Source organism: Perognathus longimembris, chromosome 1 (assembly GCF_023159225.1).
Source record: "Perognathus longimembris pacificus isolate PPM17 chromosome 1, ASM2315922v1, whole genome shotgun sequence".
Classification (NCBI taxonomy): domain Eukaryota; kingdom Metazoa; phylum Chordata; class Mammalia; order Rodentia; family Heteromyidae; genus Perognathus; species Perognathus longimembris.
Genome location: NC_063161.1, coordinates 91,613,337 through 91,640,160, shown reverse-complemented (window position 1 = coordinate 91,640,160; position 26,824 = coordinate 91,613,337). Strand labels below are relative to the sequence as shown.

Sequence of the window (26,824 nt, the reverse complement as noted above, 5' to 3'; positions counted from 1 at the left end):
AGTTTCTCATGTGATTTATGCTTCTGTCTTAGTAATTGCTCTTGGGATGCCATTGTGGTGTCATTTCTCTGTTTGTAAATTTCAAGTTTCCTATATATCATTCTTAACTAATATTTCATATTTCAACATTAGCCCCTTTCACCCCCTTCTGGAATTTCTTTTACTGGTCCTGGGGCTTGAACTCAGAGCCTGGGCAATGTCCCCGAGTCTCTCTGTGCTCAAAGCTAGCACTCTACCATTTGAGCTATAGTGCCACTTCTGGCCTTTTCTGTTTATGTGGTACTGAGGAATTGAACCCAGGGCTTCAGGCATGCTAGGCAAGCACTGTACCATTAAGCCATATTCCTGGCGCTGTGGAAAATATTTTTATCATTGACAGGGATTCGGTGATACTTTTTAATGAAACTGGAGCTCTTTTTGTACTGTGAATAATTCCACCAGCTAATTTACCCATATAGAATTTGGGGGACTAAGGTGTGTTTTGTTGAAAATGGCAGGAAAGCTGGGCACTGAAGGCTCACACCTGTAATCCTAGCTACTCAGGAGGCTGAGATCTGAGAATTATGGTTCAAAAAGAAAGTCTGTGAGACTCTTGTCTCCAATTAATCACTAGAAAACTGGAAGTGGTGCTGTTGCTCAAAGTGGTAGAGCACTAGCCTTAAGCAAAAAAAAAAAAAAAAAAAAAAAAAAAAAAAAAAAAGCTCAGTCAGTGCCCAGGCCCTGCGTTCAAGGCCCACAACCGCCACCAACAAAAAAATGGAAGAAGGCTATTACCCTACCCTGAACCTCTACTCCCCATGCCTTTTGTTGGTGGTCTAGTATGTTTACAGTAAAAATTTGGCAACTTAATGTACAAGGACAGTCAAGTAATATTGATAGCATGCTAGAAAAAGCTTGAAAAGCTGAAATGGAATCAAGGAAGGGCACTCTTCCAAGACCAGCCTTTTGGCCTTTTAACTTTGATCCTTCCAAAGAAAAAAGCAATTTGCAAAGCATTTAACCCTGCCACTCCAAAGACAGCACATGCATTGTTTCCATTTGTAGAACAAGATTGGGTGTGGATTTTCTTTCCTGGTTCAGTTCTGAGGTTCCAAAGGAAAGACAAGTTGTGCCCAATACATGGTTTAAGTCTAGTGCCAAGCACTTTAAGTGATGGTGTATGCAGGGAGAGGAAGAATGTTTTTTAAACACTGTAGAAGTCAGGTGCAGGTGTAATCCTAGCTACTCAAGAGGCTGAGATCTGAAGATTGCAGTTCAAAACCAGCCTGAGTGGAAAAGTCTGTGAGGTTCTCATCTCCAATTAACCACGCAAAGCTAGAAGTCAGATGTTACCTAAGTGGAAGAGCATTTGTCTTGCATGGAAAACCAAGGAGTAGCATGAGTTCAAGCTCCAGTACCAACCCCAAAGAAAAAGGAAAAAGAGAGAGAGAGAGAGAGAGAGAGAGAGAGAGAGAGAGAGAGAGAGAGAGAGAGAGAGAGAGAGAACAACCAAAACACTGTAGGAACAGAGCTGCACAATGGAGAAGTTTGTTCTTTGAAGCCTTTCTTGAATATATATCTTTGGTCAGACCCAGTCTGAAGCTTTTTAATAGTCATGTAGGAAATCAGAACATATTTCATCTATCAATAGAAAGAATCTGGAGGTGTGCAGCTTCTAACCACAAATCTTTAGGGGTCTGGTTTTCTGTATCAAAAATCATCCTATAGAACCTGCCCTCGTATATATGTTACAGTAGCCACTTGCAAAGCTGAAAGAAAGATGGCTAAGTAGTTTGCAGATGCAATGTTAAGGGTCCTAATATTCGATATTCAATCTCTTGTAAAAGAAGTCCAGTGCTTTTTCCTTAAATGCAAATGTGAAAATAGTTTTCAATTTTACCATCAAAACAAGGAGTCAATCAAGGGAGGGTTCTTTAGGCAAACAGCTTAGGTACTGAATCTGAAGCCTAGAATTGCTAAGAACACAGGGTACTAGTGGTTTATGCCTATAATCCTAGCTGCTCAAGAGGCTGAGATCTGAAGATTATTATTTGAAACCAGCTGGGGCAGAAAAGTCTATGAGACTATTATTTCTAACCACTAAAAGGCTAGAAAAGAAGCTGTGGCTCAAGAGGTACAGCACCAACCTTGAGGGAAAAATAATCTAAGGAGCAATGCCTAGGCCCTGAATTCAAGCCTGAGTACTGGCACTAATAAATTAATAATAAACAAATGCAACTTGCTCAGGCATATTTGTTTTTATTCATCCCTTTTAAGTAGAAGGATCACAAAGGGTGGTCCAGAGAACTGAGCTTCAGCATCACTAAGAACTTGTTAGAGGCAGGTTGAAGCCCCACTCTAAACCTACAGCATCAGAAACTTTGTGAGTGAGGACTGAAGACTGAGTTTTCATGGCTGCTCCAGCGATTCTGATGTGCAATAGAGTTTTAAGAGCTGCTACTCAGTAGCAACAACCTTATTCTTAGGCAGTCCTTAATTAATGTGGCATAAACTTACCAGGCTGTAGCATGTACCAGGCATAAGCACTGTGTTTCCTTTAGAGAAAGGTCAAGATCTTTATGGACCTTCTGAACCACTTAGACATAGGGGTTTTAGGGGGAGCAGGGAAGGAAATAATGGATTTGAGAGAAAGAAGGGGATAGGTACTCAAGTATATCAAAAATAGTAATTGTTTTATTCTGGTAGCTAAACAGAAAGAATAATAGGTCTAAGGGGAGAAAATTTATTGAAAAAAAGCCAGACAATTATCAAAAGATGATGATCTGACTTGTGATAGATTTGACTGGAAAATTATGTTCCTTCTTGATCTGTCATTTTGTAAATAGACAATCTCATGAAGACATTGTTCCTAAAACAGTAAGTCTTCAAGAAACTCAAGGAGGCCTTTCTCTCTGGGAATCTCAAGGCACAAATCATTTTGCATGCAGATAAGTGTTGAAGGGATTCCTCATACCAACATTTGGTTCCTTGATTCCCAATATCTTCCTTCCACATCTTCTTATTTGTTAGAAATTAAGAAGATTTTGTTAGAACATATAAAGATCATGTATTTGCATTTTGTTGATCTGAATGTCAGTTTTCTTGAAAGGAAGAAACAAAATATAGTAATAGAAGACTATACTAACACTAAGCTTTCTAAAGAAAATCTTTCCTTTAACTTCTAATAAAAGATCTACATTGTCGGGCACCAGTGGCTCATTCCTGTAATTCTAGATGAGATCTGAGGATTGCAGTTCAATGCCAGCCCAGACAGAAAAGTCTCTGAGACTCCTAGCTCCAATTAACCATCAGAAAACCAGAAGCGGCATTGTAGCTCAAAGCCTTGAGTGCAAAAGCACAGAGACAGTGCCCAGGCCCTAAGTTCAAGCCCCATAACTGACAAAAAAAAAAATCCACATTATAGGCAAATAGTTTAATAGATTACCTGAAATAAAAAAAATAAGAATTTAGATTATTTCAATGAACGATTGGTTTCTGTAACTGAATCAGGAAACTTCATTATTTACAATGTATTTATTTAGAATTTATAGCCATTTGGACATTGTCCAGGCATTCTGCTTTTGTAAGAGACCCTTTGAAATTTATAATAGTGTAAGTGACATCTGAAATGGAGAAGAAGCTTAATGTACTTAACAGTTTCCAATAGTATTTGTGTTACTTTATATAGTGCCAGCAAATGTAAAGACATTTCAAGGTTCAAAGGGACCTTGAAAAAAGCAGAAAAGGAAATAACTAGGTATTCTTCCACAGCAATTCTAGCCTGACTTTCTCAGGATGGAGGTAAGCTTAACGATTTATGTCCAGCAGTGAAGCAAATACTTTCTGTCCAGTGTGAAAAATAACTCAGTATTTCAGTTTATTGTCCTACTGGACATTAGCCAGTTTTGTATCTACCCCAAAAATCTTACCCAAGCATCTTCAAATAATGATTTAAGCAAATTTTCTTTATGTGTTTTTGGCTATTAGCAGTCAAATCATGATCCAAAAATATCATGTAGAAAAGTCCAGAAATAACACACAATTTAAAACAACTTTTATTACAATATACCATAACTACTCTGTTTTGTTATTAATTATTATTGTTAAACAGCTACTCTGCCTAACTTATAAAATTTTATCTTGGGTATGTGTATACAAGAGAAGGCATAATATATACAAGATTTGGTACTATCTGGTCTTAGGCATCTATGGAATGTCTTACAAATCCCATGGGGCACGGGGGTGGGGGGAGGGATGGGGGCTGCTACAGATCTAGTTTCTCACAAATGCTCTTCTAATTGACTTTAACAACAGTGGTTGGTTCTCTCATTAAATAATTCATTGGATAACATCAATGTCATGTGTTCCTTCTTTTATGACTTTGGGGAACATCATACCTCAACAATAGTAAGCAGGGATTGTTTTTTCACTATCAAAAAACTTGAAAATGGTTAAATTTAGCAATATTTCCTTATCACTTAAAAATCAGGTGTTGTTTCACATCTTGAAATGCCATAAAATTGATTCTATGAAAACCTTCCCAATTTTTACCCACTTTCATTTCTCCTCAGAAGTACAACTTAGTGAAGCTCTGTTGTCTTAGTTTACCTAGAGATCATTGGGGCTGTACCCTCTATGTGGCAGGGCATTGTTTATGTTCTTTAGTCAGGGTACCTACAATTGTGTGTGCGTACACACACACACACACGCATATACATATGCACACATATGTGTGTGTATCTGTCTGGGTGTGTATATATAATTAAATAGTGACAAATGCTTTCTTCTAGATAACAAGGATCAAGGGGAACTAGATTAGAGTAAAATAAGAGAAATTACATTTACCACAGCAGAAAAGGGAATTTTTTTAAAGTGCAGAATAAAACAGCAGGCATGCAGATTCTCCCATTCATTCCTAAAATGCGAGCCAACACCATGCCAGCTGTTAAATGAATACCAGGTCTTACTTAGCTGCTTCCGATGCTTCCCTCAGTTCTTCATCCAGTCTGCATGAGCAAAAACCATCGGGGTAGAAAAGAAATACAAAAGAAGCAAGCAGAGCATGAGAGAGTCACCGAGCAAAGCAGAGCCAAACATAAGCGGCGCATATACACTTTGAAAAGCAATCCTTGGATGCATCAAAATACACTTGGCTAAATACGGTGTCATTTCCTGCCATCAGGTGTTCATCTGTGTTTGCTTTGCAAACGCCTTCCTAAAAGTAGATGTAAAAGTTTCAAAGGGATCAGGAACATGCAGGCTATTAATCCCCAAACATCCACATCCATGTGTTGAGAAAAGTTGAAGTTAGCTTGCAGCCTGGGTCAAGTCAGGGGTAGGATCTGGTTTAGTAGGTTTGAGTAGCAAACCAGGTTGACCTCAACAGCTTTACACACAGGACAAAGACGGGAAATGGTATACAGAAGACTGACACAACAACAATCTCTTGCTCTGGTAGCATGTTGAGGTCACCCAGGAATAAAACACTGGAGGATACACACACACACACACACACACACACACACACACACACACACACACACACGGGTTCCAGCATGATTAAAGATCAGGAGATTTTTTTTTTTTACCTCACATTTCTCTTAAATGATTTTTCTTCATCGTACCTTACAAGATAAAAAAAATGGATGCCATGAGGAAAAAGAACAAACGGATGGGGGCAATGACAGGTACATGTTTTAAAGGACAGTGATTCAGAGAGAAAAAGACAGAGACAGAGGCAGAGACAAAGAGACAGAGAGACTGAGACTATCCAAATTACAATCAAATGGGCTTTGGGAGAAAACTTCTTATTATTAAATATACTCAATAATTTGTAATTCATAAATACATAGTTAATCCTCATTGTTTGTGTATTTCATATTTGCACGTTTTCCTGCTTATGATGCAACACGTTTTTGGTCACTTGTGGCCATGTGCAGTATGATACTGAATTTGAGTTGACCCTCTGCAAGTCACCAACTAAAGTTACTTAAGGAAGTTCTCTCCATCGTTTTGCTACATGCTGTAAACAAATGTCCTTATTTAGTGACATGTTTTCATCATTTCTATATCCTTTGTGTTGACAATTTTGCATAGTGCTGAAATACTGCCAAATGATCTTTGTTTTGTTTTTATTTTTTCCCCATCCTGGGGCTTGAACTCGGCCTGGGCGCTGTCCTTGAGCCTCTTTGTGCTCAAGGCTAGTGCTCTACCACTTGAGCCACAGTACCATTTCCAGCTTTTTCTATGTAGTTTTTTGGAGATAAGAGTCTCACAGACTTTCCTGCCTAGGATGGCTTCAAACTGCCATCCTCAGATCTCAGCCTCCTGAGTAGCTAGGATTATAAGCGTGAGCCACAGGCACCTGGCTTATCTAGTGGTTTTAAGAGCAAGAAGGCTGTGAGTGCCTTACAATGAATGTATATATGTTAGATAAGATTTGTTTAGCCAGAGTATGAAGCTGTTGACTGCAAGTTCTGTGTTTATGGGCAACATTATGTACCAATAATGCTAGAAACAGAGACATACAAAAGCAAAGTTATATACTGAGTAGATAATAAAAACGTTTTAAGCAGAGGCTTATGGATCCTCATACTTTATTTCCCCTAGGAAATATAGTTTATCATTCACTAATTGAGGGTTCTCAGGGAATTTTTTTTTTTTTTTTTTTTTTTTTTTTTTTTTTTTTTTTGCCAGTCCTGGGCCTTGGACTCAGGGCCTGAGCACTGTCCCTGGCTTCCTTTTGCTCAAGGCTAGCACTCTGCCACTTGAGCTACAGTGCCACTTCTGGCCATTTTCTGTATATGTGGTGCTAGGGAATCGAACCCAGGGCCTAATGTATACAAGGCAAGCTCTCTTGCCACTAGGCCATATCCCCAGCCCCTCAGGGAATTTTTTTTAATGTAATTGCCACAAATACTGGGACCCAACAGAATCAATGATTATAAATCTGATCCAAAGTTTTGTATCATGGAAGCCCTCTAGTGACAGGGCTGATAGTAACAGCCCAGCTGATATTGGTTCTGAGAAGCAGGCTTTTTTTTTTTTTTAAATATTATTCAGTAACAGAAAGAAGTTATCACTTGTAATTGGAAAATGGCAGAATGTGAACATTACGCAATGAGATCCAGTAGTGAAAATGCAGAAAGGACATCACTTGGAGATAGATTACAGAAGCTACAAGAAAACAGACATGGGAGGTGGGCACAAATATCCATTAAGCTACACTCCTTCTTCCAGATGAAAATCACTACAGAACAAACTCTTCCTCTTGAAGTAGCTTGTCCAGAAGAACTCATGTGGGAAGATGAATAAAAAGTGGCCTGGATATGTTTAATTTCTCAATTAATATTCCCCATGTTTTGGTAATTCTCCACAACAATATGGCCATACACAATATGTTTAGATGGCCATCTTGGAGCCAGGAGGCTTCCAGAATGCTTTTTTGTACAGATTCTCCTTCAGTCCTCAAAGCCACCTCATGACATATGAATTACCTTTCCAGTTTACAGATACAGAAGCTGAGCCTCAGAGAAGATTCACAGGTTGCCTGAAATCAGTCATTGAAACTGAAATCAGTCATTGAAAAGTAGGAGGGCAAGGTTCAAGTCCAATCATCAGTGGCTTCTTTCATCCTGTTGTCCTGACCACACTGTGGGAGGATTTCTGTGTTTACCTGGGAAGTGACAAGTGCTCATTCCTCTGGGACAATGTCCTTGTTTTCTTTTGCAAAGTAGGAAGTCAGCTTTTTTTTTTATTATTATTTAAAATGTAGGAGTGGATTCAGGAGATGGAGTACATGTTTTTGGGGCATAGGCCAGAGTCATCAGGTGTACAATTGAGGGAACTCCAAAATGGGAGTTACTCTGCGATTTCAATGACACAGAGCTCCCATCTGCCCGGCATAATATTTCTGTGTGTCTCTCCTTTTGTTTTTAGAATGACAAGTTTTTGTGGGAATCCTAATTGGGGAATCCATTTTATTATCTTGTAGAAGATATGAAAAACGTGTATCTGTGTGTGTTTCTATGAGCTAATGGTTAAGTCCTTTTCTATTCTAATCAAATAGAAAACCCAGACCCAGTGGGAGGGAAAAAAAGAGCATGATATGAGGAAAACAAATGGTTCTTGACAACACTGTCCTAGTTAGGAATGCTCAATGTTTATTCTGCAGTGTTTCTACTTCAACTTCCCGGTTCCATTTTTGGAACATAACCCAGATCTTCTTCACTCATATTTACCTCTCCTGGGTGGCAGCATTACCCTGTACTGCTTCCTAACCAGCCCTCCCACCACTCGTCAAACATCTCACTAACCTTGCACCTGCAGGGAATCATGGGAAGAAAAAACAAACCAAAGATTTAGAAGAAAATAGAGACAAATTATTTCGTCAAAATAGAGACAAAATAATTTCTATTTTCCAAGGGCCACACAGACTGATTACTTCACATAGTAGACAATAAAAAAAGAACCTTAAATTATTTGTGAATTTCTGCAGAGTAGGGGTCCCAAGTAACAGCAATGTTGGCTAATCTCAAAGATAGGCTTTTTTCCAAAGAAGAAGCAAAATGTAAGGTAACAAAAGGAAAAATGAGTGATTTCCAAGAGAAGATTGTACAAAAAGAAGAGCTGGAAAAGAAAAACAAACAAACAAACAGTAATCTTTAGGTTGTAAAATAATGAGCTATGTTTACTGGGTATTTGATATTTGTTTTAAAAATAAGATACCAAATCTCCACTATTCTAGAAGGGAATTCTTTTTTATTCCAATATGTACTATTTCTTAACAAATCTGCAAAACCATGAGACTTACTTGACGATGCTTTCAGGAATGTGAATGCAATCCATAGGGATCAGCCCGCTGAGTTCCGACAAGCTACTGACGTATTTGATTTTACTACTGAATTTTGAACTAAGGAAATGGGGGAAAAAAGTTCATATCACTCTTTTGCCATTGCTCTTGTTTCATTCTTAAATTAATAAATAAAAATTGTATAGATTTGTAGCTAGGTTCTGGTGGTTCATGCTTGTAATCCTAGCTACTCAGGAGGCTGAGATCAGAGGACCACTGTTCACAGCCAGCCTAGGCAGGAAAAGTCTATGAGGCTCTTATCTACCATTACACACCAAAAAAACCAGATGTGGCACTCTGGCTCAAGTGGTAGAGTACTATATGTGAACAAAGAATCTCAGGTACAGTGCCTGGGTCCTGAATTCAAGCCCCAGGACCAGCGTGTGTATGCACACACACACACAAAATGGTAGAGATTTGTTGTACACATTATAATGTTTTGAAATATGTACAGTATTGTAGAATGTCTAGATTGAAGTAGTTCACATGTATACACTACCTTATAGACTTTTTCATGCTAGTACATTTAAAAATCTACTTTTTTTCTGTGTGTGTGTGTGTGTGTTTGTGTGTGTGTGTGTGTGTGTGCCTGAGGCTTGAGTTAAGGGACTGGGAGTTGTTCCTGTGCTGCTTCTCTCTCCCACTTCCTCCTCCTTTTGGTCCTCCTCCTTTTCCTTCTTCTTTTATGCTCAAGGCTAGTGCTCTACCACTTGAGCCACAGCTCTACGTCTGGCTTTTGGGTGGTTAACTGGAGATAAAAGCCTCATGGACTTTCCTGCCTTGGCTGCCTGCAAACCTTGATCATCAGATCTCAGCCTCCTGAGTAGCTAGGAGTACAGATGTCAGCTCTTTTTTTGAGAATATAGTACTATACATCATTATTAATTTTATATCCTTTGACTATTTCTCCAACCCCATCCTCTGGTAATCATAGCCACCCATCTACTCTCTACTTATGTGTTCAAGTCTTTTGGATTCCACAGGTAGCTCTCCCTTGCTACCCACGGGGGATTGGTCCTAAGGTCCTCACAGATGTTAAAATCCAAAGCGGCTCAAATTCTTTACATAAAAATGGTCTAGTATATTCAAAGAGCTTATATTTATCTTCCTATATACTCTAAGTCATCTGTAGATTACTTTTAACACTCCATATAATTTAAATGCCACATAAATACTGTTATGCTCTACTACTATTTAAGGAAAAATGACAAAAGAAACGTTTGTGCACGTTTAGAGATTTTTTGTTTGTTTGTTGAACCTATGGATGCAGAACTCATAGGTGCATAGGGCTGTTTATAAGGAAAATCATATGACATTTGGCCCACCAGCGCTTTAGTGGTTTATATAAGTTAACATATAGGGGCTAGGAATATGGCCTAGTGGCAAGAGTGCTTGCCTCATATACACGAAGCCCTAGGTTCGATTCCCCAGCACCACATATATAGAAAATGGCCAGAAGTGGCGCTGTGGCTCAAGTGGCAGAGTGCTAGCCTTGAGCAAAAGAGAGGCCAGGGACATTGCTCAAGCCCTGGGTCCAAGGCCCAGGACTGGCAAAAAAATAAGTAAAAATAAATTAATTAATTAACTAATTAACATATATTTCTTATCACAGCCTAGTAAAACAGTGCTTTTTGGAAAAAAAAAAAAAACTTCATTATTTCTGAACACTTTATATCTTCTTGACCACCCAGCAAACCTTGTCTGAGCCCCATGCGTTTAGGTATTACTCAGATAGTACTCATTTTAAGGATAAAGAAGCTAAGCTAGGAGCTGGTGCCTCACACCTGTAATTCTAGCTATCAGAAGGCTGATATCTGAGGATCAAGATTCAAAGCTAGCCCAGGCACAGGAAAGTCTGTGAGATTCTTATCTCCAATTAACCATCAAAAAGCCAGAACTGGAGCTGTGGTTCAAGCAGCAGAGCGCCAACCTTGAGCAAAAAGGCTTAAGGACAATGCTTATGCCCTAAGTTCAAGCCAGGGTATGTGCACATGCATGTAAACACACACACACACACACACACACACACACACACACACACACACAGACACCTGGCAGCTAGAGCCTCATGGCTAAAAAGTGGAAGAACCTTGATAAACCAAGCAAATTCCAGAGTCTACACTCTAACACACCATGTACACCTTACACTGTTTCTTGACATTCTTTGACTGGGTTTTGTGGTTTACTTGATTTTTTGCTTGTTTTGTAATTAAAAACAAATTTTATGCATTCTTCCAGAATCTACCAAGGTGGGTATTACATATATATGTATGTATATATACATATATATATACATAAATATATTTGATTTCATCTGATTGTTCTAGTTTTATATATATATATATATATATATTTTTTTTTTTTTTTTTAGCTTTTCTGTTCTTTTAGTTGGAAAGTTCATTCCAAAGAGTCAAATATTCAGAACCATGCTTCAGTCATCAGATTTGGGTTCACACAGTTTGCCACAGTTTTAGATGTGTGTGAATGCAGAGACAGCAAGTTATTGATGAAACCTTTAAGCTCCTGTTTTCTTTTTCTCTAGGGAACTGGTAATTATTGAAGGAAGAATTTGACCCTATCTGTAATGATGGGAAGCCCTTCTGAAGGATGCATTTTCTTATCTGTGCAACTGAAAACTCAATTTTAGAAACTTATCACTCCATGTGAAAGGGAATTTGCTTAAAGGGACGTCACATTCTTGTATGATCTCAAAGATTGCTGGGCTTAGCTGAGCTATGTACCAACAATACTGCCTATGTGTGGTCAACTATTGTGTCTTCTAATCAGAAGCTTGTTCAAGGTTTGTGTTATCTATACCTCTATTTTTAATATCTCACTTATGGTTTGACTTCGGCCTGTGGCTTGTGACTCGTGAACCAACTTCCTGTCCATAGGTCACTTCTATCCTGGATAGAAGTGATAAGTCTAGCCTGGTAAGTCCCAAGTCAATACACATTATTAATGTCCTTTCTTCCTAGAGTTTTTAACTTCAACTCAGGTTTGGAAAAATAGTGAATGAATGAGAAGGAGGAAGAAGTGGCACAAAAGAAATGATCCTTCATTCATTTACTAGCACTTAATAGTTCTCCAATGAAGCATTTTCTCTCCTTTGTGTGTATGTGGGGGCAGGGGGAAGAGAGAGACAGAGCAAGAGGAGAAAAAGTGAGTCTTGGGGCTTGAACTCAGGGCCTCAGTACTATTTCTGACCTTTTTTGTTCACTTGAGCTATAGCTCCTCTTCTATCACAGCTCCTCTATCTTTTTGGTAGTTAATTGGAGATAGAGTTTCATAGACTTTCTTGCCTGTGTTGGCTTCAAACCCCAATCCTCAGATCTCAGCCTCCTGAGTAGCTAGAATTATAGGTGAGAGCCTCAGTGTCCAGCATTCTTAGAGCATTTCTACTAGTCCTTTTTCTACTTGGATTTCTCTCCTTCCTATTTTTATCTAGCCAGTCCTAGGGATCTTTCAAAGTTTTCCTGGAACATTAACTCTCCTGAAAGCTCTCTTAACACAGACCCTCAGTCTACTTTCCACTTTACCCCCAAACCTAGCTCACTTTGAGTTATCACACTTCCCCAAATGCTCTAGTTATACCTGGTACAATAATTGCTTAGTAGCCTGCCTGTATCCATAGCTGGGTTTGAGCTCCTAAGTTGCAACAGCTACTGATATGTGTAATTTTTTACCCACTAGCATCCACCCCACAACTTGGCTCTATAAGTAACTCATTTTTAAAAATCAATTTTCCATATACTTTCATTATGAATGTTTCCTTTATCTATTAAAAAATCTATAATAAGACCATAGAATACAGTAATTGCTTAACATGTGTTCTTTAGCTGTGTACATTTCGTTTGTTTTGCGGTACTGAGGTTGGACTTAGGGTGTCAGGCTTGCTAGGATGGCGGTCTACCACTTGAGCCATGCCTCTCGGTCCAATGCATGTCCTCTACCACTTGAGCAAAGTACCACGTCCAACTTGTCTGTTTATGTGGTGCTGAGGAATGGAACCCAGGGCTTCATGCATGCTAGGCAAGCACTTTACCACTAAGCCACATTCCCAACCCCAATTCATAATACTTTTTAAAAAGAAATTTAACATATTTTGTCAAACAGTTAATTTTTGTCGTGAAAAATGTGTTGAATCCTGTTACTTTATCATTGCAAATAGGGAATGAATATCTTAGATAAACAGAACTGTATACTGAATAAACAAGCCCTAAATTCAAGCACCAGGACCAGCACAAAATGCAGTCTCTATCTATCTATCTATCTATCTATCTATCTATCTATCTATCTATCTATCTGCGTGTGCGCATATATATGTATTTTTTTCTCAAAATGGTTACTCAGAGTCTATAACTCAAGCTTAATGACATTCAATTTTTTCAGAAGAAATGTCACAATCAAGGCTCTTGTTTTCATCTTTCGTTAGTAATTTCTTTTTTTTCTCTTTTTTAAATAAATGTACATTAATTATCCAAATTGACAGTTATATCACATTGTGATATTTTCATAGATGCATATAATATACTTTGATCAAAATCACTCCCTCTATTCTCATTCTCTCTCTCTCTCTCTCTCTCACTCTCTCTCTCTCTCTCTCTTTCTTTCTCTCTCTCTCTCTCTCTGTGCCAGTCCTGAGACTTAAATTCAGGGCCTGGGTACTGTTCCCTGAGGTTCTTTTGCTCAAGGTTAGTGCTCTACCACTTGAGCCACAGCTCAATTTCTGGCTTTTTCTGGCTGGAGATAAACAAATAAATAGAAGGTTGTTAAGAATATGAAATTGAAGCTCAGTCTCTTGAGTAGGAGTATAGGTATGAGCCACTGGAACTTGCCTTAGAGATTCTTGATAACATAGTCTAAAGTATCTTCTAAGAAAGATAGGGGCAAAACAAATTCTTCTAGATGATCTTAACTTAGAAATTCTGGCTTGTAAGACAACTTGAATATTTATAAAACCTGCAACCATACTTTTACCACTTAGAACCGTACCTTATAAAAAATTGTGTCACAGCTAGGATTGTTCTGATAAAACAGGAAGGATAGACAATGATAAATGATTTCAAAATCAATTTCAAATTAAAAAACAGAGTCTCATGTTTTTTCTGCTTGGGCTGGTTTGAACCACTCTCCTCATATCTCAGCCTCCTCAGTAGCTGGGCATCAGTTATCCAGCTCCTCCTTAACTTTTTTTTTTTTTTTTTGGTCAGTCCTGGGGCTTGGACTCAGGGCCTGAGCACTGTCCCTGGCTTCTTATTTAGCTCAAGGCTAGCACTCTACCACTTGAACCACAGCACCCCTTCTGGCTTTTTCTATGTATGTGGTGCTGAGGAATCAAACCATGGGCTTCATGCATACAAGGCAAGCACTCTACCACTAGGCCATATTCCCAGCCCCTCCTCAACTCTTCTAAAAACAGTTTTAAGGTGTCATTATTCTAGTTTCATTTATACATATGAATGCCTTCCACTGTGTCCTACCCCAAACAGATCCTCAACCTATGCTACACTCATGTTCTTCTTCTTTGGCTAGTTTTTCTTTTCCGATCTAATTGCTTTACTTCTTTATTTCTGCAAAATAAAATAATCACCTTAAAAACTATTGCCTAACTGGGCACTCATGGCTCATGCCTGTAATCCTAGCTATTCAGGAGGCTGAGATCTGCGGATCATAGTTTAAAGCCAGCTCTGGCAAGAAAGACCACGAGACTCTTATCTGTAATTAACCACCAGAAAACCAGAAATAGTCCTGTGACTCTAGGTGGTAGAGTGCTAACGTTGAGTGAAAATGCTCATGGACAGTGCCTAGGCCCTAAATTCAAGCCCCACAACCAACACACACACACACACACACACACACACACACACACACACACACAATAACAACAATAAGAACAACCAAAAGCTACTGTCGATTCTTTCTTTGTGGCATAGGCATCTTACCACTCCATATTCCATGTTAATGGGAAGTGATTTAGAAGATTCACTTTATAACAACCAGGGGAAGAATTCATTTTGAAATAATTCTCACGCTTAATTTAGGGATTTGAAAATATTTTTGGAGACTGTATGATTCTGTAGCCCTAGTCTTCTAAATGCTGGGATTATAGCCTATGCCACCACACCTGGCTAGTAAGGATTTTGAGGTGTTTTGGTTTTTTTTTTCCTTCTTTCTCTTCTTATCTCCTCCTTTTATATCTTTTCTCCTCCTTCTTCTTGCTATTACAGGAGTTTGAACTCAGGGCCTCATGCTTGCTTGCTCACCATCTCTCTATCATTTGAGCCATACCTCCAACCCAGTTTTTTGCTGGTCATTTTTGTAAATAGAGTCTTGTGGATTTTACTACCTGGCCTGCCTTCAAACCATGATATGCTGGATCTCAGCCTCCTGAGTAGGATTATAGGTATGAGTCACTGGAACATACCTTAGAGATTCTTGATTAAATAGTCCAAAGTATCTTCTAAGAAAGATAGGGGCAAAATAAATTCTTCTAAATGATCTTAACTTAGAAATTCTGGCTTGTAAGATAACTTGCACATATATAAAACTGCTACCATACTTTTACCACACTTAGAACAATACCTTATAAAAGGTCGTGTCACAGCTAGGATTGTTCTGATAAACCAGGAAGGATGAACAATGATGAATGATTTCAAATTCTTGCGCAACCTATTTTGAAAAGAGAAAAATGATGAATACCATGAAGTAATTTTTCAGTGGGAATGAAAAATACATCCCCAAATAAGAATGCACATAGTTTTAGAAAATTCTAGGAAAGCTACTGTTTTCTCATGAGAAGTTATAAAATGGCTACAAATGATTTTTAAAAATTGCTTTGCAAGAAACAATTTGAAACTTGGGTGATTCAAACCTCATTTTCCTATAGGAATAAACATGAGTATATTTAATAACATAATTATTAAATGATTATAATATGAAATTCAATAAAGATGAGAGCATATTAAAATATTATATATCATATAATATACATATAATATTTATTATTAATGTAAATATAATATAAGGGACTATTTAATAAATATAAGAGAGGGAAGCTTTTGCAGTACATAAATTTATAACCATAATTTTGCTGTGGATGCCTACCAATTTTTGTTAGTATTATCTTTCTTATTTTAAAAATGATACATTCTTAATAACAATTTAGACAACTTATTTGATCATACTAAGCCTTGATTTATCCTTCTGTATAAAGAAAATTTATCATTTTAGAAATTGTTGATTTTTCAAACATATTCCCAGCTTTAGCAATGTGATTTTTATTAACGTTTTGATAATAAAACAGAGCTTTGGATAGAGGGTGGACTCAGGGCCAATGTATACTGGGGAATAACTCTACCTCTTGGACCCACACCCCCAGCTCTTTTCACATCAGTTTGTTTTTCAGATAGGGTCTTACACTTTTGTCTAGACTAGCCTTGGACCCTGAAGCTTCTATCTCTTCCTTCCCAGGAGCTGGAATCAGAGGTGTTTACCACCACATGTCGCTCATAGAATGGACTAGTTAGATATAATAGGGTCCTTTTATTTTGTTATACCAGTTTGCCTATGTATGGCAGTAAGTGCTTTGTTCTATAAAATCAATATGAGCAGAGGTACAGTATCTTGAGAAAAGGATACAAAAAGTATTATATTACATGGGCTAGTGATTGCTTTGCATTGATAAAAAAATGTTGAAATAAGAGCATAAGCATTGTGCAAATTTCCACTGTCCCTATGCACATAAATAGCACTCAGGTCAGATGAGACCATTAAAGAATCATGGGTATTTGGGTTTGTCCACTCAGGTTGTATCCACTCAAGTGGCCACAGCATACGCATAGTTTAGAAGGAGCTGGTTGGCCAGATTCAAGGAGATATTCAGCAAAATGTGGGGGAACTTTGGAGCATCAAGTGACAGTACATGTGTGTAGGTGTGTGTGTTTACATGCCAGTACTAGGGCTTGAACATAGGGATACACACTCTTGCTTAGCTTTTTTACTCAAAGCTGGTGCTCTACCACTGAAGCCACACCTCCACTTCTAGCTATATGCTGGTTAACTGGAGATAAGTCTGTAGAGTTCAGCCTTCTCAGATGCTAAGAACTTCTTACTAGTTGTATAACATATTATTTCAAATATGCATTATTTAATGTCCTTAAACTATGGCTGCATTTTTGGTGGACTAAAAGGGTGAAAGATGGAGGCAGATACTGAGGAATCTAAAATAGTGATTAAATAAAGGAGCCCAGATACCGCCTGTCAATCATCTGGTAGCACTTCTTCATCCAGCCCAGCCCTGGCATCTTCCGTCTTGGGGTGGCACCATTCAAGTACACGATCATATAGTCTTCAGCTACCATCAACTCTAAAGTGCTTATCACATATCTGATCACAGAAAGGAAGAAAATATTTTCAATTCCCACATGAAAACATCCATCCTACTTATAATTATGTAGTATTTAAATTACAGGGTGAATGACATTTAACAAATAGTTATGCATATCTCTCTAACTCAACAATAAAGCAGTTACCCGATGTCATTTCTCAGAGAGTGAATATTGTTCATTTATTTTATAATTATCTAAGGAGAGTGTGTGTGTGTGTGTGTGTGTGTGTGTGTGTGTGTGTGTTTGCCAGTCTTGGGGCTTGAACTCAGGGCCTGGACACTATCCCTTAGCCTTTTCACTCAAGGCTAGTGCACTACCACTTGAACCATAGCCCCACTTCTGGCTTTTTGGTGGTTAATTGGAGACAAGAGTCTCACAGACTTTCCTGTCTGGGCTGTTTTTGAACCTCACTCCTCAGATTTTAGCTTCCTGCGTAGCTAGGTTTACAGGAGTGAACCATGGGGGCCTAGCTTACTCAAGTTTTTAAAAAGCAGTTACTCAGAAGAATATGTAAGCTAAAACTTGACTTTAAAAAATGCCAACAAGAGGGGCTGGGGATATAGCCTAGTGGCAAGAGTGCCTGCCTCGGATACACGAGGCCCTAGGTTCGATTCCTCAGCACCACATATACAGAAAACGGCCAGAAGCGGCGCTGTGGCTCAAGTGGCAGAGTGCTAGCCTTGAGCGGGAAGAAGCCAGGGACAGTGCTCAGGCCCTGAGTCCAAGGCCCAGGACTGGCCAAAAACAAAAACAAAAACAACAACAAAAAAAAAATGCCAACAAGAGCATCAAACATTAAGAGTAAATCACCCTGAACCTGGGTAGATGCCAGAGAAATCAGATTATCACAGCCCACAAAGAAAATGCTATCAGGGAACAAAAACAATACTATGCCCCAAGGAAATGTTATAAAAGTTTTCAATGCAGGCCAAGTTTTATTCATTTCATTTTCCATCAATTCTACCAACAGAGTTTCGTCGAAAGTTTTAGCTTTTTAAGCAACTCCCCATGGCAGAAAGTTTTCGACTCTTTATCACACACTTAGATTATCCTACATCAAACTATTTCCCAAAGACATTAATTCAGAATCGTAAGTGTCACTCACAGGAAAAGATTTTCCATGACATAGTGGTAATCTGCCCGACTGCTGTCTGGCAGAAAACAGGCGGCAAACACAATGATGGCATTTAGACCGTCCCCATAGTATCCTGGTGGACAAACAGAAAGACATTTGTAACCAACTGAAAGCTGTCACAAGAGAATATCAAACCTAAAAGATAAATCTGAAGCCTTGGGAGAGTGAGTGTTAGATATAATAGACACATCATAAAATGAATATAGTATACTGAATGCAGGTCTCTTAGCAATTAATATGTTCCATGGTTTGACTTACTCAGATGATGATACTTGTGTATACAGTATACATATATACATATATACACACATATACCCATGCATATATATCATACACACATATGTATAGGATGATTCATGTCCAGTACATAGATGTGTTAATATCAACTTATCAAAGAAGGCAAAACTGTGTGTGTGCATGCTTGCTGCTACTCTCAGCTCAAAGCAACACTTTTGAACTATGAGTCTCTAATTTATGCAATACTAATGTGTGTGTGTGTGTGCGTGTGCGCGCACGCGCACGCACGTGCTACTCCTGGGGCTTGAACTCAGGTCCTGGGCACTGTCCCTGAGCTTTTTGTTCAAGACTAGTGCTCTGCCACTTGAGCCACAGCTCGCTTTCCATCTTCTTGGTAGATAATTGTAGATAAAAGTCATACAGACTTTCCTGCGTGGGCTGGCTTCAAACTGCGATCCTCAGATCTCAGCCTCCTGAATAGCTATTATAGATGTGAGCCACCTGTGCCTGATGCTAGTTAATTTATTTTTAATTTATTTTTCTTTACTCTGATGGTTCTGTTTGAACCTCTTAGCTATTTTTAGTTTTAAACATTAGTTAATTGGGACAATTTGGACACTGAACTGCGATATAATCACTGACCCACACACTCCAGTGACCACATGCCAGTGTAAAACCCTTTGTTTTGACTTTGAGGTCTAGTCACTTGCCTGTAGTGTCCCTGGGATCTCTAGATTTGAGGACAGTGCAAAAGACACAGAGATAAAATTTAGCCAGGCCTAGAACAACTGAGCAAAGAATTCACAGCCTAGACTCTTAGAGAAAGAGTCATATTCAACAAAGCACTACCTAAATGATTTTTGTTAGGAAAAGATGTACCTCGTGGGGGTGGGGGGGGCTTTTGCAATTTACTTCCTAGTAAGAAGTGCAAGTGATGTTAAGAAAACAAGAGCTGGGCAATGCAGGGATGTGTGGCCATAAAACTCCAAGGCCTGAGGAACCTCCCCGAGTCAGATCAAAACATGAGTCCTACCTTCTGAAGACTCTGACATGATTTCAGTATTGTTCTATCTTTAAACAAACTCTGCTCCATTAGCACTCATCTTTAAACTATGTGGTAGGTAGTTATCAAATTTCACGAGTAAGTGTACATAATAAGACATATCTTTGACACAAGAAATGGCTCATATTTTCATTTGGGGGGAGTACTTGGGACTGGACCTGGGTCTGGAAAAAGCATACCACATTCAACCACAGTGGTATGCCTCCAGTCCTTATTATTTAAAAAAAAAAAATTCATTTTGCTGGGTGCCAGTGGCACATGCCTGTAATCCTAGCTACTCAGGAGGCTGAGATCTGAGGATTGTAGTTCAAAGCCAGCCTAGGCAGGAAAGTACACAAGACTCTTATTTCCAATTAACCACCAAAAAGCAGGTTGTAGAGCTGTGGCTCAAAGAAGTAGACCACTAGCCTTCAGCACAAAAAAAAATCAGGGACAATGCCCAGGCCCCGAGTTCAAATTTGCACAAAACAATAACAAAATATTCTCACTTAAGAAACTGTAATTTGGGGCTGGGAATATGGCCTAGTGGCAAGAGTGCTCGCCTCGTATACATGAAGCCCTGGGTTCGATTCCCTGGCACCACATATATAGAAAATTGCCAGAAGTGGCGCTGTGGCTCAAGTGGCAGAGTGCTATCCTTGAGCAAAAAGAAGCCAGACATGGTCATGCTCAGGCCCCGAGTCCAAACCCAGCACTGGCAAAAATAAAAAATAAAAAAATAAACTGTAATTTGTATTCTATTTGAGACTTCAGAATCATTAACTTGAATCATTAATCAAGAATTCTGAGCCTTCCCAGAACTCAACGTGTTTTCTGGTTTCAGAATTGTTACTCCCTTTGATGATTGCAGGGTGGTATAATGCTAGACAGGCATAGATTTTGTTGAAGTTAATTGCTTGAAAAGCAGGGGTGTTTTTTTGTTTTATTTTGGTTTTTGTTTTTCTGTTTTTGTCAGTTGTGGGGCCTGAACTCAGGTTCTGAGTGCAGTTTCAGAGTTCTTTCACTCAAGGCTAGCACTCTACCACACTTTGATCCATGGCTATACTTGCTGAGAAGCAGTTTAATAACACGCGTTCTACAAAGACAAGAGAGTACACCACCACAAACAAGATAGAGGAAGAGGGAAGCCAACCAAAATAAATCCAAATGTGAACCTATAAGTACTGCTAATTTGAAGTTTCTCTATGCAGTGTTTATACCACTCAGTCTAGGAGATGCCACCCACATTGCACAACCTCTTAGCACACTTATGAGAGAACATTGAGGCAGCCTTTTATGCATTTATTTTACTTTACCCATCTTTTACAATAGGTGGGTATTTGTCAATGTCTCTATAGAGAGCAAATATGAAGGAAAAAACAGACGGCTATTCTGTGTGTGTGTGTGTGTGTGTGTGTGTGTGTGTGTGTGTGTGTGTGACTGCACATGCACTCACACGTGCTGGGATGTACATGTGTACTGGGGCTTGAACTTAGGGCCTGGGCACTCTCTGAGATTTGGTGCTCAAGGCTGGTGCTCTGTCACTTGAGCCATAGATTCATTTCTTTTGTTGGTAACTGGAGATGAGAGTCTCATAGTTTTTCTGCCTGGGTTGGCTTTGAACCACCATCTTTAGATCTCAGCCTCTTGAGTAGCTACGATTTCACGCTCCTGGCTGTAATATTTTACCATTAACTTTTTTTTTTTTTTTTTGCCAGTCCTGGGGCTTGAACTCAGGGCCCGAGTACTGTCCCTGGCTTCTTTTTGCTCAAGGCTAGCACTCTACCACTTGAGCTACAGCATCACTTCTGGCTTTTTCTATATATATGTGGTGCTGAGGAATCAAACCCAGGGCATCAACTCTACCAGTAGGCCATATTCCCAGCCCCCATAAAAAAATTCTTGTTCCACTCAACAACTTCTTTTCTGAGACTTCACAACTTAGTGGAGATGAACAAAAAAAAATAGAAGAGTTAGCTAACACCATGAGGAAATGCAATTCATTGAGCCCAATAAGAAGAGAACCATTCATTTAATGGCAAAAGACATATCATGAATCTAGTCTCAATATCAGCAAAAAGACATCTTTCTCAATGGAGCTGACGAGCTACAAAGTGTCAGAAAAATTTCAAGCTCAGGACCACTAAGGTCCTTAACTGGGTTTTAATTCTTAAGATTTTTCTTTTTCTTTTCTTTTCTTTTCTTTTCTTTCTTTTTTTTTTTTTTTTGTGGTCATTGAGCTTGAATTCTGGGCCTGGGTGCTGTCCCTGAGCTCTTCAGCTTAAGGGGAGCTCTTTACCACTTAAGCACAATCACTTCTAGTTTTCTGGTGGTTAACTGGAGATAAGAGTCTCACAGACGTTCCTGCTTGGGTTGATCTTGAACCTCCATCCTCAAATCTTAGCCTCTTGAGTAGCTAGGATAACTGGCATGAGCCACCAGTGCCTGGCCTGAAGATTTTTCTTTTTAAAGGAACTTTACAACCAGTACTTCAGAGGACATCTTAAATATCATATAATTACTATGCACACTTAGGACAGCAATATTTCATTCTCTAGCATTCATGTCACTAAAGGAATATTTGGGGATGAAATAACTACCCCCATAGAGATTGTCCAAGCAAGCAATGTCTCTTCATATAAAAATTGCTGAGATTTACAAATAAAAATGGCTCTTGGTACTTTTGGGTAGACATACTTTAAGAAGAGCCTGAATGAAATAGAAGGAAGAAGAAGAAAGAATTGAAGAAAGAAAACACACAAAAAAGGATGGCTGCATAATTTTTTTCCCTCCTAAACAACCCAGGACATAGTTGTCACTATGGACATGCAACAGTTTGTAATTGCTGGCCCCGTGAAATAACTAGAATGAAGAGGACTTTTTGCATTTTGTTCCCAAGTCTTTTCTACAGTCAGTAAACCCCTAAAAGATGGAGCCTATTCAGCTGACGTTCCATGCTGGCAATAGCATAATGCATAGAGAGTATGGCCTTTCCAAGATTTATTTTCTACCAGCCTCTCTTTCCTTACTATGCAGGAAGTGCACATAGGGGTATGTGTGTATGTGCACTAGGGTATGCAAACAATCCCACCATGGAATTTTCGAGGGCCCACTGAAGCAATGATGACCAGCCTTACCTGAGGTGGCACAGAAAGCCATGGAAAGGAATGACACACAAGTGTGCTGGCCAGCAAACGTAATGGACAGAGAAGGAAAGATGCCACAGTCGCAACAAAACACAAACACACACACACCAGCCAGCAACTCTTCTCATTCTTTCCAGGATCATTTATTTGTCCAGCAACAATGGAGAGAAGATTACCTGAGTCTCCTAGAATAAAACGAGACAAGTAAAAAAAAAAAAAAAAAACAAGAAAGAAAGAAAGGAAACTTCTTGTTAACATTCTTTGGTCTGATTTTCCTTGGTTATTCAAATGTGCTCTTTGTTTTAAGTTCCAAAAAGCCAATTCTGGCCTAGACTTGACCCCATGCTATCAGTGTTGGCTGAGCAAAACCACCACCAGTGCTTTTTCCTTTTTTTTTTTTTTTAATACAGCAGATGGCAGAGACTTTGCTCCCAGATGACAGGATGTAAACAGTGGCATTGCAATGGTTTCATTTGACTGAGAAAGTCATTGAGACTCAGAAATGGTAAATGACATACCAAGGTCAGAGACCAGGAAGGGGCAACATCAGGCCTTGAACCTACACTTCTACCTGTGGACAAGGTTTCTGGCAACAGTTCACAAAAGCTGAAGATTGAATTCTTTGTTCAAACCCAGCCATGAAAGACAGCATCTGACTTGGAAGCCAACTTGTGCGATTCTTCACATCACTCCTACCTTACAGCTTACCGCACAGAACACTGTCCAACCAGCACTTCCTATGGGCTTGATGGGATAAACAACCTCACAGCAAAATATAAAGCACCAGATAAAACTTGTCTATGAGGAATCTGTTGTTGTTTTGTTGTTTTGGTGTCAGTGCCTGCGAGTTGTCCCTGAGCTGTTTTTGCTAAAAAGTAGTATTTTACCACTTGATACACAGCTCCATTTCTGGCTTTTTTTTAAAAGTAGTTTATTGGGGATTGGATTCTCACAGATATTCCTTCCCAGGGCTGCTTCAAACAGCTATCCTCAGATCTCAGCTTTCTGAGTAGCTAGGATTATAGGCGTGAGCCATCAGTGCCCAGCTTAGAGTCTGCTTTTTCAAATGCTTATCAGAAGCCAGTTTGACAAACCCAATAGCTTGGCAACTAAGATAGTCTTATAAAAGCCCAAGAAAGGAAGTGGTGCTGTGGCTCGAGTGGTAGAGCGCTATAGTCTTGAGCTGAAGTGCTCAGGTTCAGTGCTCAGGCCCGGAGTTCAAGCCCCATGGCCAACCAACCAACCAACCAACAAACAAAAAACCAAGAAAGTGGTACTGTATAAGGTTCCCATAGGGACAACAAAGCTTTGGCAAATTCAGAAGTAACATCGGAGTGATCTTTACCTACAGAGCACAAAAGCTGTCCAGCGTGTAGGACGAGCTGGTGTCTTGCTAACATGCCGAGTGGTGCAGCCAGAGGCGCATTCATGCAGCTCAGTGCCTGGAGAAGGTGAGGCAGAGCCAGGAAGAGGAGAGGCAGCCTTCTCTTTAAATCCAACTGGACAATCACACAGACAAAAGCCAAGCTCCAGACAAACAATGGAGAGGACAAAGCCAGGGAAGGGAAGGCAGGGATGGAGCTCAACAAATCTAGGTTATTCTGAGGTTCAGCTGGATTTTCACTGAAACAGACAGGCAGAAGACTGGCTTTTTCTGACCACTAATGCATTGATGATAATCATTCTATCCTGATTTGGGGGACAGGCCTTGCTCCATCCACCCAACCCCCTGGATTTCACTGCACTTGACAAAACTAGTAGGAGACTCTTCTGAAGTAGTGAGAGATAATTTCCCCTCATAATAGTAAAACTGTGGGCTTGCCATCTTTAACAAGAGGATTCTAACTGTTGAAGAATAAAAATGTATGTGTCACTGAGTAATCTAGATTTATTTTAACAGACGTTTCTGCATTTTCTGTACATTTTAGTGTAATTGCAGGCTACTTTTGGTCAGCCTTTCTTTTATTTGTTTTTATTTCCCCAAAGCAAGCAATCTAAAAATATCCAATGCATGGTAAAAGGAGGAGTGACCCATTATGAAGACTTTGGGGAGGGTTCCATTGGGTTGTGGTTGGATCATGGTTTTTGTCTTAACAAAAGAGTTGATTCTGTGATTAGTTATCTATCACTCTCAGCAAGATTTAGCTTCTCTTAAGAGGAACTATCAGCAAGAGAGGCTATATGGCCATTTCAGGTCACATAGTCAAAAGTTATAAAGAAAGGTCAATGGCCCAAGGCTCCAGCTGGCCTTGTCTATCATGGTCAGCTCCCTGGATGGTTCCATACCCTAGATGGGAGGTGGTAATCTATGGGGTACAGAGTGAAGGATCTGTGGGTGGAGGGATGTTTGACCGTGGTAACGAAACACATGCTACTAGTTTAATGCAGTGCTAAGATTCTTTATTTCCCTGTCCTTATTAAGGAAGAGAGGAAGTTGAAAGCAAGAATTGTCTTGTCAGCTTGCACTTTTTTTCTGGGACAGCTGGGTATTTAAACAGGTGTCTGAGGACTGCAGGAAAGAAATGCATGCAGCAGAAAAATCAACATGCCACTGATGCTTTCTGAAGTCGACAATGTTCAGTGTGTTGCTTGTTTACATCTGACTTTTTGGGAGTCCCCAATTAATCAAGGCTCCATATGTTTCTGGAGTCCCCAAGAAAGTACTGGAAATATCATTCCCTGCACCATCTCCTTCACACAGCAGGTAGTAGCTTTGGTTGGGTTGGAAGCTTTTAGGCATAGATGTAATGTAGCTTATAGAAAAGAAAATTATATGAAGGGAAACTAATGACCAGATTGAGTCTACAAAGTGATCCTAAAGCTTCTGAAGAGGATTCAAAAGTTATTTTGTGATTAGTAGCTTCCTGGAGTAGGGGGATCTTCCTACAGCATGGTAGTATGTACTCTATCAATTATCTAGTTGAAGCCCTCAACCTATTGATAGGAATTCCAGATGGACAATATTTACATGGGACAACTATAGCTTCTGAGAAATTTACCCAGAAAGTTGTAGCTGTCAGATATAGGCTTTGAAAAGCACTTTTACTTTTAAACATGGGAAAGGTTTTTTTCACCTAGGTAGGTTTTCAAATTTCTCAAGGAGAATGAAGTAACATATGGAACTCTCAATTGACATAACCGTAACATAAGGTCTTTGAGATACCAAACTGAACCTAGTTGAGGTTTCCAATTAAATAATATGGCACCTCCTTCCCTCCCTCCCTCTGTCTTTTCCTCCCTCCCTATTTCCTGGGCCCAACCAGAGCTTGAGTACCTCCATGAGAAATGACTCTCCTGTAGGGCTCAATAACCTTCATGTCAATTCGCTGTTCTTGCTCTCCAATCACCACCGTCCTCCATAGCCGGTTGTCTTCCCGCTCCTCTTCAGCTGTATATTCTGGAATAGACTCTGACTCTTGGCCAGAGTCTTTGTTGGCCATGGGATCTTCTGGAAATGAAGCACATAGGGCTGAAGGAGCAAGACCTCCAAAGCTGAACAACTAAATGACTCAATTACAAGTTACCTCCAGATAGAACCAACCAAATGGAGTTCCTTCCTGTGTGACTCTGTTTGTTTGCCAGTCCTGGGGCTTGAACTCTAGGTGTGGGTTACTGTCCCTGAGCTTTTGTGCTTTGAGTACAATTCTACCACTTAAGCCACAGCTCAAACCTCCAGCTCTTTGTGACTAATTGGAGGTAGGAGTCTCATGGACTTTCCTGCCTGGGCTGGCTTTGAACTATGATCCTCAGATCCCAGCCTCTTGAGTAGCTAGGATTACAGGTATAAGCCATTGGCACCCAGGCTGTGTGTGACTAGAGCCCAACATCATCCTGACAACATATGGTCTACTCTATGAAGTCTTATTTATTGATGGCTTGAGCAGTCAAATCTATTGCTAGGGCCATTCTGAAGTAGGATAGTAAGGCTAGAGATCTTTTGTGTCAGCAGTGGGTCAGTATGGGTGAAGTTGCTGCCAATTGGTCCTGGATCAGGCAGGTGAAAACTGCAGGTCTTTTTTTTCCCCTTGAGACTGGGATCCTCAA

The 26,824-nt window shown here is 39.5% G+C and overlaps 1 protein-coding gene across 1 annotated transcript in view; it reads right to left on the bottom strand.

The window, feature by feature from the left end:
• Positions 1-26,824, bottom strand: part of Prune2 (prune homolog 2 with BCH domain) — a 193,601-nt gene that overhangs the window by 7,675 nt on the left and 159,102 nt on the right. The window contains exons 12-17 of the mRNA XM_048347319.1: positions 26,055-26,228; positions 22,957-22,965; positions 18,326-18,428; positions 17,087-17,218; positions 15,416-15,502; positions 8,792-8,890 (exon numbers count right to left, since the gene is read on the bottom strand). Of these exons, the coding sequence (XP_048203276.1) occupies positions 8,792-8,890; positions 15,416-15,502; positions 17,087-17,218; positions 18,326-18,428; positions 22,957-22,965; positions 26,055-26,228 (604 nt within the window). The remainder of the gene's footprint in view (positions 1-8,791; positions 8,891-15,415; positions 15,503-17,086; positions 17,219-18,325; positions 18,429-22,956; positions 22,966-26,054; positions 26,229-26,824) is intronic.